The 14,620-nt window shown below is 37.6% G+C and overlaps 1 protein-coding gene across 1 annotated transcript in view; it reads left to right on the top strand.

Annotated features, from left to right (window-relative positions):
* The window catches only part of LOC132982354 (glycine receptor subunit alpha-3-like), a 52,671-nt gene that overhangs the window by 18,323 nt on the left and 19,728 nt on the right, over positions 1 to 14,620 (top strand). Inside the window, exons 2-3 of the mRNA XM_061048805.1 lie at positions 4,214 to 4,344; positions 5,521 to 5,588. Of these exons, the coding sequence (XP_060904788.1) occupies positions 4,214 to 4,344; positions 5,521 to 5,588 (199 nt within the window). The remainder of the gene's footprint in view (positions 1 to 4,213; positions 4,345 to 5,520; positions 5,589 to 14,620) is intronic.

The following is a 14,620-nucleotide window of genomic DNA, read 5'->3' as shown; positions in this document are numbered from 1 at the left end:
GCGATAAACCACACCACATAGGTGTCTTCTTTTTCATCACTTATTGCTCAGTCACTGTATGGAGCTAATGCTGGCCAAACTGTTAGTGAATGCTAATGTTTGAGTTTTTACTTGTTAACTCACTAAAGTGCTTTAGTTTTGTCCTAAGTAGAGGCCCCATTAATCTGTTTCAATGGTGTTTGACTCCAACAGGCAGAATAGATAGCCAAGTTGAAGAAATTTGTTTAGTTTTTTTCTTTTTTGAGACTTAAACTCAGTGACGTGTGTCAGCCGCTTTCCACCGAAAGGTAGCGATGGATGAGTCGGACCGAAATGTGGACCTGGCTAGGCCCCGGAAACGTTGGGGATGAACCCTGGGAAAATTAAGTCAATCCCTGGCCACAATTAAAGGTCCAGTTTGGCTGCAATTGCTGTGTTTATAGAATGATTGAAAAGATTATCTTTCCTTATCTGTATTTCTACAAAGGAGCAATCATCCATCTGTTGACCTAGTTTTCAAATGAGATGATGATACTTTAGTAGAGTTGATTATGGAATACTTCTTATGAATGTATATATCATTGTAATGTATTATAGTGAGAGTAGTGATTACAAATAGCATCCATCCATGTATTTTACTTAAAACTGTGTTCTTTTCATGAAACACGTTGGTTGGTGGTTGATTTTCTCTTGTTGTTTTTAGCACTTTATGGGAAGGAGTGGTTATATTTTACTTTCCAACCCAACCTCTCTAGATTTACATTGGCTCACAGAAATTATACAGCACATTGAGGTTGTGATTAATCAGAATATGTAAAGCTTGTTTTGAGTAGAAGTAGCAGGCATGGTAAGTAATGCATTGATCTGATTGCATAATATGTAAATTAATTAACACAATGATACTAATCATTGGTGCAGTACGGGGGGGGGGGGGGGGGGTGAGTGTAATGTCAGTCAAATATTGCAATTTAAAGCAGTCAGTGTTTTTCAACCAACTTTCTTATGAATCCTACTTATATCGGAGGGATTTTCATAGTTAGCTGTCACTCCGTTCTCTGTATCCAAATTCATGCTGAGAAGATGATATGATATCGTAACATCTGTATTTAACAGTATCGACTGTAATTGCCGTCTCAACTCATTTAGTTTTTCTCATTCTTTATTTTTGGGAGTCAGGACTGTTTTTGGCTTCTTCATCATTGTAGACTGCTGATTACTTGTTCCTTAACTAACTTAACCACGATCGTTGGCTCCCCTACAAGATGTGGATGAGTGAGTTGCTAGTTTGCTCTTATCTGGTCATTTCTGGCTACAAAGGCTATATAGCAAAAGATTGGAATTTTGGAGCAAATGTTTTTTTTATTGGCCATCACATCTCGTCTGGACTTTTTGGCTCGTCATTAAACTTTCTGCGAGTCGTTGATTTCCTCCTCCAGCTGTGGCTCTGCTCCCAAAGCTCATTGGAAATGAATGAGTTCCTGTCTCTTAGTCTCCTGCTGTCACGGCTACTCTGAGTTCATGTCAAGAGGAGGTTAAATGAGTAATCAAAATCACGGTCAACACCCTTCTTCTGTAGGAGCTACATAAGGTCAATCCTTGCTGGGGTGAATGGAAGCTCCTTCCAAATGCCAAAGAAAAGGGTGATGATCCTGAAACTACTCTTGCATGTGCTGAATCGGTGCGTGTGTGTGTTTGGCAGTCTGACCCGCAGACAGTTTTTTTTGGAAATTTTCCATCCTGTCTTAACCGCCAAAAAAACCTACTGGGTGCAGTTTAAGGATCATTAGGCTTTATTGTAGAATTAAACACTACTATCCATTCAAACCAGGACACACAAACATTGCTGTGCCTTTACAAAATGCAGCAGGACTAACTGCCAATGAAGATCCCAATAATATTACACTGGCTATATAATAAAACTACATTACCACAATCAGTAAATCATTATTTGGTTAACCATTACATAAAGGAGTCAGATGCACACACTCACTCACACACATGTACTCACACTGATAAAAACAAATACTGAAGAGCTTAGCAACTCACACAGTGCAGCAGTGACAATGTTGGCCGGAGTTTTTCACAAAAGTCAGTTGTAGGTTTATTAATATATAATTAGGGGCAACGGTGGCGGAGTACATATCAAGGCTGACATAAAAGTTGTGGTTTCATTTTTTAAATGATATATGTTTTTGTGATGTAAATCGTTAACAGTGCACAATCATGTATCTTTAACTCCTCTTATGTTTTAACTTGGTAATTTCTTATCTTACTTACTTTGTCTATTTATGTTTTATATTTATATTTACTTTTTATTTTTATTAATATTATACTTTTTTTTAATCCTTTAACCACTTGTTTCTGTTTCTTTTACTGCTCTTACCTTCTTATTGCTGTTATCTTTTTATTTTGCTTTTATCTCTTTTAGTTTCTTACATCTTTTTAAATCTTTGGTCCTCTTGGTCTCAGCTCGTGTTGTTGGGTTCTTGTTTTGCCTGATGGTTCTTATGATGGTTCTTGTTTTGCCTGATGGTTCTTATGATGGTTCTTGTGATGGTCGGGTTATATATGTCTGTTGGGTATCGTGCACTTTGGGTTCTTTTCTGTTGAATTGTATTTAATTATTTTTAGTATTTTGCATTTGTTATATTCTTGCTGTTGTTTATGTTCTTCTGTGTTTGGTTTAGTTTGTTCTTGTTTTTGCTGTTTGTAAAAGCACTTTGTAAACCTGTGTTTTTAAAAGGTGCTATATAAATAAAGTTATTATTATTATCATTATTATTATTATTATTATTTAAGTATCCCAATGTAATCTGAACGGCTTTGTGAACCATGCTGTTTTCAGAGTAGTTTTAGGTATTCAGGTCCAGATTCTTGAATGATTTTGATTCATGTGGGACAAGTTTTATCCAATGACAGACAGGACATGATACAAAGGGCAGTGTAAGATGAAAAAAACATAAATGACCAATCCATGTTTCTCATAAATGATCCATTAAGATTTTGTTTTAAGTATAGCAAACTGTGTGCTGTTACATGAAGTGCAGCCAGCGTCCAGTAGATATCCCATAGGCATCAATGCCAATCCTGAGCTCTAGCCAAAACAGTGTTTTGACATAGGAGAGACAGAAGGTCATTGACAAACATCATGTCAATACATATTTGCTATGCACTGGTAGCCTACATTATGTATTACAAGGTTAAGCCATGCTCATCAGATAACTCAGTATATCATGGAGCTGATAATTTAACAATCTAGCCAACTAACATATCCAGTCATCTTCTGCTATCAATAATGTTAAAAAGCAAAACGACAGGACTTTACTACATTAACTAGCCAGCAGTTGTATATGTTAGCAAGAAAGCTAATGTTAGCTAACAATAAAGAATTAAATGCCCTGCCACTGTTGTCGACAGAGTTACACTGGACATTGATCTTATTGTTGTTTGGATAGACGGGCTTCACTAGAAAAACTCTCTATGGACTCTGTGTTGTGCTTGTTGCAGGTGTTTAATGACAATCAGGGCTCCGTTGCTAAGCTAACATGAACAACTTGGGCACCAGTGCTAAAGAAATGCATGTATTGGAAGCTCAGATCCTCTGGATTTATTTTTCCTTACATTAAAATGCCTCTAACATCGAAAGGATGTTAGAGGCAAACAGGGAAGGGCTTGTTTCTAAATATGTTACATTGGCAATACATGAAGTGCTATGGGAAATAATTTTCATACGCTCTGTTGAAACTCCAAAAAGGACCTTGAACCCCAACATTATTCAAGCACTCATAAATTCATTCACATCTTCATTAAGCAGGATTTCTTACTATCTTGTCCAGGATATTGACACAGTCTATTCAAACTGAGTGTGTACCACTTCCTCATTCAACCTTGTTTAGCATTTATTATATGCCAAAGGGTTGCAAGATATTTAAAGTTTCTTTTAATATTGTTTATGTAAATAAAGGTGGGAAGAAGGAATGTCTAATGTAATGAAATTCAGGATTAGGGTTATTAAATCTTTCAACTCATTGATTGGCTTTTTTGCGTGTTCTTGAGTTCAGTTTTCAGGTTTTTTCTCGGGGTGTCAGTGTGTGATCCCTTGTGTTTTAAATAATACATCGAAGCTGTCATAAACCGTTGATAACACAACTCACTGCAGGTCTTAAACTGTGCTTTAGTGTTTAAATGTCTCGGATGATTACATATGTTTGTGTTTTGTTTTTTCTATATGTAGTGTGAGCCAGTGTAAGGAGCTGGACAATGCTGCGAGGACACGGCAAGTCCCGATGTCTCCGTCTGATTTCCTGGACAAACTGATGGGGAGGACGTCTGGATATGATGCCAGGATAAGACCGAACTTTAAAGGTGCAGTATCTATATACTTTCTGTGTGTTGGTCTATATTTCTCCACAGGAACCAACAATGTTGATTGATAGTGATACAGCAAGACAATGTTTTTGTTTGATATAATTTAATTTGATCATACTAGAGAGGCAACTGCTGCTGATTTATGTGGTGAAAAATAATGTTGATCTCCAACATAGGGTAAGCTACTTCACTGGAAAACTCACTGGAAAACTTATTTTCCCTTAATTGATAAAAATGTAACCTTTTTTATTAAGATCCAAAGCCAAGCTTCCTCCTACTGGTCTCTCATTAATTAAATCATTACATCTGCATTACCAAATAGTCTTTAATAAAGTTGTGTTGGCATTTTCAATGATTTTGAACTGACTTTACATTAAAATTCTGATGCAATGGAAACATTTCAGTGTGTTCCTGAATAAAACATTTAGCTTCATGCATGGTCACAAAAATAACGAAATCAGGAAATGATCTCCATCAATATAAACTATTGTAAGGGTCAAGTATAATTGTTAGCCCGATGAATGACATTGTTCTGTTGAACATTGTATACAAACATTTTAAGAACGTACCACAGGGCTGCACCGTCAAATGATCATGAAAATATTTTAATAACATACAGTATGTAATATTAAATCATGAACAGACAGAAACAAACTTAATTTTCTCATGTGAGGGATGTACATCAAAGACATTGTAATGACAGAATTTAAAATGTTTCTTGGCCTATATATTTATTTTTGTGTGAAAAAGCACTTAAAAAATCCAATACATTAAAACTGAGTAGAACATTTTCAGGAGATCTTAACTTCTTTAACATCTAGGAGAATGGATAAATGCTCACACATGTTTATGTTGTTACATATAGACTGCCAGGGACCAGTGGTGTGTTTTTAAATGAAAATGTATTCAAACTGGTAGATTAATATGTAACAACTGTGCTGTGGTTCCTCTAAGACCAATTCATGTTTGCTAAAGGGAAGCTTCAAAGAAACAAGCCTTAATTTATCTCAGATTTACTGTATTATGTATATTAAATATCTATTACAATCAGTTTGTCTCTTTCTCCCCCATCTCTCTCTCTCTCTCTCCCTCTCTCTCCCTCTCTCTCCCTCTCTCTCCCTCTCTCTCTCTCTCTCTCTCTCTCTCTCTCTCTCTCTCTCTCTCTCTCTGCAGGTCCTCCAGTCAATGTGTCCTGTAACATTTTCATTAACAGCTTTGGCTCCATTGCTGAAACCACCATGGTAAGTTACAGAGATACTGTTTGAAACTGCAGTTAAAATGCACAAACAGAAAAAGCTTGTACAAAAGATTAACATGAAACCCTTTTCTTTATAAAAAATAAAACATACAAATATGTAAAGTCATGTAGAGGTATCCACGGGGCATTTGTTTGGAGGTGTGATCCACACACACATTTGCCCTGGACCCAAATGAATTTGTGTGTGATGTTCTTAACATGAAAATATTATGGCCATTAAAAGTAAACGCTAAGTAGGATCACAGGCTGCACTTTGCAGAAAACTCTTTGCAGCTTGTTTCAGGCAAACTTATATTTTAAACAAGCTGCATTTGTCCTTGACAAGAAGCTCACTGCTGTCAAGGATTTAAATAAGTAAAATGTTTTTAGAGTTTTCTGTTGAGGGCTTAATATTCAGGTTTGTGCTGGGTGCACAGACAGGATGCTGTCATACTTTAGTCAGGTCGGACATCATGAAATCTGAATGTGGGCCTTCAGGCCAGGGAGGGTAACATAGAGGCTGCGATGCCCTCTCCTTTCATTAGTGCACAGGGTGGAAACATCTTTTTTATTTGAATATAAATGCAGATTGCAGATAAAAACAAATATGATTTGCAAATCTGCATCATTGCAAGTCTTTGTTCAAGAGATCTTTAACAGAACCTGATTCAACCTCTTTCCAAAATGATTATAGAAGATGAGTAAAACTGCCTAAAACACTGAATAAAGCAGTTAATGTTTAAATAAATAGGCAGGGCTAGTCCGATAGAGCTGGCATCACATTCACGTCCAACATGTACATTAAGAGTTCTCTTAGATCTGAAGGAAAGGGGGAAAATGTCTAAACTGAAAAATTGAAATCCACTGGCAAACACCTGAGTCATAAGCCCTAATCAGACTGCAGTTTGAAAACGAGATATTTAAGCCCCAGTCATGTTTCACCTTCAATCTGAACGTCATGGAGGCGTAATGGGGAAACAAAATGATCCCCACTCTGTACCTTCTTGAGAGGTGTTACAGGCGAGACGGCTTCAGCGCAGACTGTTTCAGCAGCGAGGGAGTGCAGTGATGTGTGTGTGCATGTCTGACTGTGTGTCTATGTGAAGGTCCAGCTGTGCTGAAACCCAATGTGAATCCACAGAGTGGGAAACCAGTAGTATGCTGTCGAGGAATCTATATGAATGTACAGAGACGTGATGACGAATGAGCTAGGTTACGGCACTTCGCTAAAAAAGCCGTCCGAAAAGTTTGTAGAGCGATTTCTTAAATAATGACTTTGCAGAGAAGCTCCTGTTTATCTTTGTGAGTCTCGGTCTAACTGTAAATAGTAAGTTACACTGAGGCTTCACTAGTCATATGAGCTGAGAAAAAAAAAACAATTTTCTTGTGATTCATTCCAGGGAGTCAGGAGATCTGTAGATAATTCTATGATATAATCTAGAACTAATTTTAGCTGCAATTGCAGCAGATTTGTATGAATGGAGATACAATACTTTATTGTCCCCCAGGGGGAAATTTGTCATCACAGCTGACGCAGTTTGTACATGAAGACATACATGAGATAAATAAATTGCGTCACCTCCAACGGGAGCTGGATGCAGTATTGTGTTCAGCCTGCTTTTGCCCTCCATACAAATAGTTTTCCTGCATACACCAAAGCCTGCCAATACGTGATTGATCAATACTACTCAGAAAAAGTAACATTTCTGATACTGTAAATCCAGACCCCTAAGTACAGCATTTTATGTAGCATCTGTAAAAGGAATAAATGTTTTATTTAGTTAACAGATACACCGCATTGTTTGCACTATTGTTAAATATTGTGTTCGATTGTGAGCGGCTATAAGAGGGAAAATAATGAGAAACAGGAAGAGAGGAAAGCTTTAGAAGATGGCAGAAGGGCCGACACAGTGATGAGGGGAGATCATGACGGATGGAGGCAGACAGAGACAGATATGAGAGGAGACGGACAGGCAGACAGGAATAGCAGATGTGTAGTGAGACGTTTAGTGACTCTGACAGTAGATTCTTTAAAGTGACATGAAGTCAACTCAGGCTGCACTTTGGCTGCTTTGTATATCCATAATATGCATACACACACATGTACACAGACTAAGACAAGGAGTTTTATGGTTCTCATTGCATGCTTTGTTAGATTTTTTAAAAATGTGCCAAAGCTGTCAGTCGAACTGACTTCAAGGCACTGGAGTAAAAACATTCAATAACTTTGTTAACCTGTTAAAGTCAGTCCATCTCATTTAGGACTTAGAACAGATGTCCCAGTTTGTTCAGTTGTTCAGTCCCTCAGTGGGGCAAACAATCGGACAAACAGGGAAAGAAATGTAGTAGAGCTTGTCATCTACTAGAGGTTAAACGGTAGCTGTGATTCCTGTTCAAATACTGTAAAATTTACAACGCGTCTCCGCTTCCCCCAGTTGCACAGAGGTAACAGCCCAACAGGATTGATTTAGATTTGTATGTGTCCCTAAAAGTACAAGCAGAGCTCAATGCCTCGAGTAAGATTTTCCTATAAACAGCAAAATGTGGCTGACTGATTAAACACAACCATGTACACCAAGAGTACCAACTGTTAATGAAGCCATATTAATGGTGCAGTCTTTTTGCTTATTGGCCACTAGCTTACCTTAACAGTTCATGTTTCCAACTCATCTGTCTGTCGTGTTTGACCAAAACATATATGCTTGAACAATCCAGCAAGACATAAGAAATTAATCCTAGGCTTCAAGTTGATTTTGTCCTGTTTTCATGCAAATACCCTTAGTGATTATTTACAAAAACACTTCTTATGGTTCTATATTAAGTTTGGGACCACTTCCAATGAGTAAATGTAAAATACATGAAAGTAGCATGAGTTTAACATTTTATTTTTTTCTGGGGCGTCCATTGGAATCATGTCGTCTGCTTTGGTATCAACCTTCATAGACCAAAACTAATGTCAGCTTTTATTGATAGATACAACTATTCAAAGTGTCTTTGATGAGTTTTGATGCTTCACTGAACTCCGACATCACTTCAGTCTCCATCAGCCATCTGTCCCGTCCTTACAGAGCGGACTGTTGGTGATCAGTCAAGCTGGAGACGAATGGATGGACGAGTCGATGGATGATTGAAGTGACAGGGTCTAAGTGCTTTCTGCACCACCGGGAGTGCTTCTGACAGATATGCCATTTGTATGTATGTGTGTATGCCTGTGTGTGTTTGTATTTGTGTGGTTGCCTCACTAGAAATTTCAGAATGTTAAATATTGCTTTCATTTGACTTTCATTATTTAGCAGACTCATGCATTTTTCATGAACAAATGTGTGTGTGTGTGTGTGTGTGTGTGTGTGTGTGTGTGTGTGTGTGTGTGTGTGTGTGTGTGTGTGTGTGTGTGTGTGTGTGTGTGTGTGTGGGGGGCATGCTTTATCTGGTTTCGAAGCATGAAAAGATCCTATTTCATGATTGAAAAATTTAAATATAGGGTAATATTTCTAAATATTTCTAAGTATAAATATCCTGATCAAGTTTTACTTAAGTGTAGATAAGCCTCCTAAAAAGAACGACAATGGTGCCTCTTTGAATGCCTCAACGAGCTCCTTTTACCATGGTTAAATTAAAGTCGTAATCTTCGATGTTCCCGAGGTGTTTACTTTATTTCATGTTATAAAGGCAGGGGATAAATTCAAACAGCAAGTACTCTCAGTCTAAGACTGTTACAAAAATCTATTTTTTATTCATTGTTTTATATTTTATGGGATTTCAATCATGAGAGCGGAATTTTGATCAATTGCTAATAAACGATTTTAATTTAGCCATTAAAAATAGTTATCATTTGACAGCCCAGTTTTTTCTGCTGACAGCTGAGATTGTTATTATAAGCATCTGGCAACATTACAGAAAGTTTCCCCATAGAAATACACCTTTTGTAAAACTAGTTACAGCTTTAAGATTTCTTCAAAGCCTCCAGACTTCACACCCTGGTTTTATTTAGCAAACTTTGTTTTGCTGGTCCACTGGCTGCTAGCTCACCAATTCCCAAACATTTTGAACAGTTTAGCCTTTTGAGCCAGAAGATTAAAATATATTAGACTGAATTTACTTTATAATACGAATCGAAACTGAGTTTTAACAGAAGTTGATAGTCAGAGATTAACCTCAGCAGCTGGGGGAAATCATCTATAATTTGTGAAAAGCACAGACATATTCAGGGTTGTTTCTGCACAGGTCATAATAATGGCTTTAGAAAAAGCTAAAAGGCTGGTGTTGGATATATATCACACATGAGTCAAAGGTCTTAATCCACTGATTGATCTGTAATCTAGTCAGGGTCAGTAAAGAGACTCTTAATAAAAGGTAAAAAACGTGAGTATAAGAGGACGACTGTGCAGAGTGAGGGGTCAGTGTTTATGCTGAGGTCATGGTGCACAGTTAGTACTCAGAGCAGCACAGAGAGATACGTACATACAGGGGCCATATGTTACATTAGGATTAAGATCTTTCCCTCTTCTCACCATCTGGCTTTTCATCGACCCACCCCTCTTTTCCTTCTGCAAACAAGAGAGCACGGTGACATAACCTCAACACATCAAAAACACATTTCAATAATGTTTAACTGACATGACAGCTGACACGCTAATATCTGTTTCATACAATCATTCAAAATGTGGTGTTGGAGGAAAAGGAAGTGAATAATGAGAATCACAGTTAAAACATAGTATTTATTTATATTAGCACCTTTCATCAAGACATGTAGCTTAAAGTGATTACACTAAGGAACATTCATGCAACATTTACTTTACATGAAATAGACAATAAAATGAACAGAAAATAAATGATACAGTGCCATAATAATGTTAAGCTGATATAAAACAACAACTTGATAGTGGAAGAAATAATTGGATAAAAATAAAGCCCTGTGAAGAGCCCTGAAATAAAATGTTAACAGTTGGAATACATGGTTACAAAAGTACTTTCATTTTTAGATCGTTAGAAAATATTTGCAAGCTACCTTACCTGATAACTGAGGTACATGTTTAATGGGCAGGTGGCATATTCAAAGGACCACACATCTTGATGAATTGAAAAAAAAAGAAAAAAAAAAAAGACAGAATTTGAACATTATTAAAGAGATGTTGTGCTGATCACAGATTTAACATCACAACAAACAAAGACAAATCAGACCAGCCAGGATGGCATTATCAGATAGGGGACCGAAATAAAAGAGAGTTAAGGAACATGAGAAAAAAATCAGAAAAAGGTCTTACTGAACAATTTATCCTTCCCAATTTAGGAAGAACACCTGTGATGTGAACATAGTTTAAATAGATAGTAAAAGAGCGACAGTGAATGCTATTATATGTTTGAAAGCCTTTTGAATTGGTACCAGGTTTGAGAGTGTGACGATATGATATGATATGATATGATATACTACGATATGTGACTGGATTTGAATTAGAGTCACAAATAATGACAGCATGTTTGGCTTTAAATCAACCTTTCTTTTAGATATGCATAAGCAATAATATAACAAATGTATATAAATAATTAATGTATCTGCTCAATACAAAGTTCATTATGAAATTTACTTCCTGAGCAGGTGATGATGAGAGGGATCTTCATTTCAAGCAAAGTTTTAGTTGGAAAACATATGAACCGTGTACCTAAATCAGTGGTGTAGATTTAAATTCTGTATTCCAGGTCTTAATTTATCCAACCAGACTCTATTAGTGGGTGTTTTCAGTGACATTTCTCCGTGCTTTCGTTTTACCATTATGTCACTGAGAGAGAAAGAGAAGAAAAACAAAAGGGAAGAGAGATTTGGAGTTAATTTGAATGTCCTGTGCCACAGACACACAAACACACACACACACACACAGTCGAAGCTTAGAGCCAGGTTGGTTCACTCTGCTCTGTACACGCTATCTATGTTAAACAGATTTACCACTGTTACACTCTCTGTTTTTCATTTGTTCACTCCCTCTCTCCATCCCTCTTAATCCACTGTGTATCTGTGTGCGAGCAGTGTTCAGTGTGTCGGGCTGCACAGGGAGACACATGATAAAGACACAGGTCTGTCAGCACAAAAATCATGTCAAGTCCCGTGTTGCAGTTCGGTGTGTAAAACAAGGGAGGTGGACCCAAATGCAGAAACCAAAAATTATATTTTAAACAAAAAGGCAAAAACTAAAACTATCTATCAAAAATGTCCAAACTGAGAAAATCCAAAAATTGACAAGCACTGAGAAACACTAGGAAACACTAACACTCCAACATACGACAGACAACACTAGCAACTTACGACAATGAACTGACCCGGAAGGGCAGACACACAGAGACTAAATAGACATAGGGTAACCAGATACAGGTGAGGACAATCAGGGCAATCACACTGGGAAACACACAGAGGCAGGAATACAAGAAACACTGAGGACAAACTAAATCATGAAACACACAAGGGAAAAACCAGCAACACTAGGGAACATTAACACACAAGGGAAACAAGCAACACTGGGATAAAACAGGGAAACTCAAATACAAAACCAAATCATGACATCCCAACCTATGTGAGAATAATTCTGCTGTTTTGTTGTCACAGTGCACCTGCATCCTGGTTATTTGGGTTAGCTTTTTTAACCTTTGAATTGAAACTTTATTTTTTTTTTATTTAAAGGACAGTGCATGTTAATCAACATTTCTGTAAATGTGCCAGTGTTAGCCAGCAGGCTAATTTTTAACTGTAGTCCTTTGGCAAGATGTTAAGCTAGGCACAGGGTGGCAAAAAACTAAAAACATGTTAAAGAATACACACAGCAACAGATAACAAGAGTATAACATGATGCCAATATACTGGCACCATTAAAACATATAACCATACAACCATTCATACAAAGCACCATGGGTTAGACAGCACAGCTACAACAATACATGGCAACAGACAAACATGCACTCAGATTAAATACTATCAAAGGTGTTCACATTTTTGATTGCTTAAAAGCCAGTCCTTAAAACGGTGGGTGAATGAATTGAAACTTTAGGTGGCCACATTCATTAATAACAGGTTCTGAAGCTCAAATGTAATCATGTCATACTGCTCTGGATAGGTTTTAAGTTGTGTAAATGTCAAGAATCTGTGAATCGCCAAAATTTGCGTCGACACCCAAAGATTATGTTGCAGCCACTACAGTCCATTCCCCAGCTGCAGGCTGAAGTAATCAATTAAAGCAATTCCAAACGTAATGTGCCTGTGAGCAATTCAGTCCCAAAATGTAAAGATATAGTTTTACAAAAAAAATACTGGATTAACCCATAGCTCTATATGTGAGCCTTTTTCCTGCTGAAACACATCACATCTTTCCATCTGGATGTTCAGGATTACCCCAAGCATGCAGTGAATCACTGTACAGTGAATCGAGTCTCCTGCTCTGATTAAGTTTCTGCATCAATGAACACTGGGACCTAGATGAATCTGCTACAGAAGACCTTGGCAGCAATGGTAATGATTGTTTTCTTAAGAGTAGGGTGTATGGTCAAGACAAATAAGGAAGAAAGAGGTTTTAACACTTTGACATCACCGTAACAATACATTGTTATATTCATTTTTTTTTCCTCAAGTCTAGTCGCATCATAAGCACACAGACTACACAGCTCATGATGTAAAAAAAAAAAAAAGAGCATGTTTGACTCATGTAGGCCGTAAGCGTCAGCAACAGTTAGCATTACTGTCACACCTAAATCAGACTTACCCTTGTTTAATTTCATTAGCTGCATCTGTGCTCACCCTACAATGACTCTGGCTCTGCTGGAAGTGTAGTGAAGTGGAAGAGTAGTGATGTCACTTCCAGTCAGTGAGCACAGTGAGCAGAGATGCTCAGTACCTTTAACAGTGCATTCTGGGAATATTCTTCAGAGCTGAAGTTGCAGCACAATGGAGTGATACTAGACTCAGGACACTCAGTTCTCTGTCAAGGGAGCAGTTTGAGATGCTCCGCGTTTTCTCCAAATGCTTATTCTGCATTTTTTGAAACTTATGGTTTGAATGTTCACAAAAACGTTTCAGACTCTACAAATATCAGCCATACACCATGTTTGATAACTGCCCTGAGTCATGCATAGCCATCATCCCCCTCCCCCCTATAAGCCAGGCTTATCTCCTCTCATTGTTCTTAATTCCAACATAGATAACATTTAACAGGTTAAGGCAGCAGAAAGGACTGTTAGAGGAGCAGTGCTCAGTAAAACAGCGTTTGGGTCAGACAGAGTGTGTCACTGTGGAGAAACGACGTGATGGTTTAGGAAGGTCTGGACAAGATAGAAGAGTTGTTTTTGTTTTATTGTAGAAATGGCTCAGGACAATTTTACAAAAAGGCTATTTTCTATATTTAAAAAAAATGATTTCTCTATGGAATATAGACCTCAAGACCCGCAAACATGTTAGTTTGTGGTAGGTTGCTGATCATTTCTTCCGGCTACTCAGTTTTTTGTCTGCTACTTCAAAACTATATTTAGAACCACTGAGTCATTGCCTGATGTGGAAAATATAAAACAATAAGTATGTAAACCTTTATCATGTAGAACATTCAAAACACACAGCTACAGAATGCTTCACAGTAATACACATACTACCAAAGTCCAAAATCAATAGTAGATACATTAAAATGTTTAGGGTTAATAAAAGGTGCATTAGATAATGTAAGAAAGACCTGTCTGCCCTGGTGATTGAAAGGTGTTAAAATTAATTTGGCAGGTGATGGGTGATCTTGACCAGTGGAGGTTGCATCAAACGTGCAGTAGGACAATGTGTATTCTTGCAACAATATGGTTCAGCCACTTCAAACCAACATTACTGCATCCACAAAACAGCTGGCATACATTTCTCTATAAATGGCCCTTTGTTGGCTCTCTGATTTGTCCATGGAACCACCAATCAGAGAGCCCCCTCTCATAGCAACAGTTACCTGGTCCAACTCTTTTCAGTGCGTTGTGGTGAAACTGCTACAACATGGGTGAAAGGTGTACATGGGGTGTCTGAAAGTGGGA

The sequence above is a fragment of the Labrus mixtus genome, chromosome 2 (assembly GCF_963584025.1).
Source record: "Labrus mixtus chromosome 2, fLabMix1.1, whole genome shotgun sequence".
Classification (NCBI taxonomy): Eukaryota; Metazoa; Chordata; class Actinopteri; order Labriformes; family Labridae; genus Labrus; species Labrus mixtus.
Note: the sequence above shows the minus strand (reverse complement) of the source record. Positions and strands in the feature narration are given on the sequence as shown.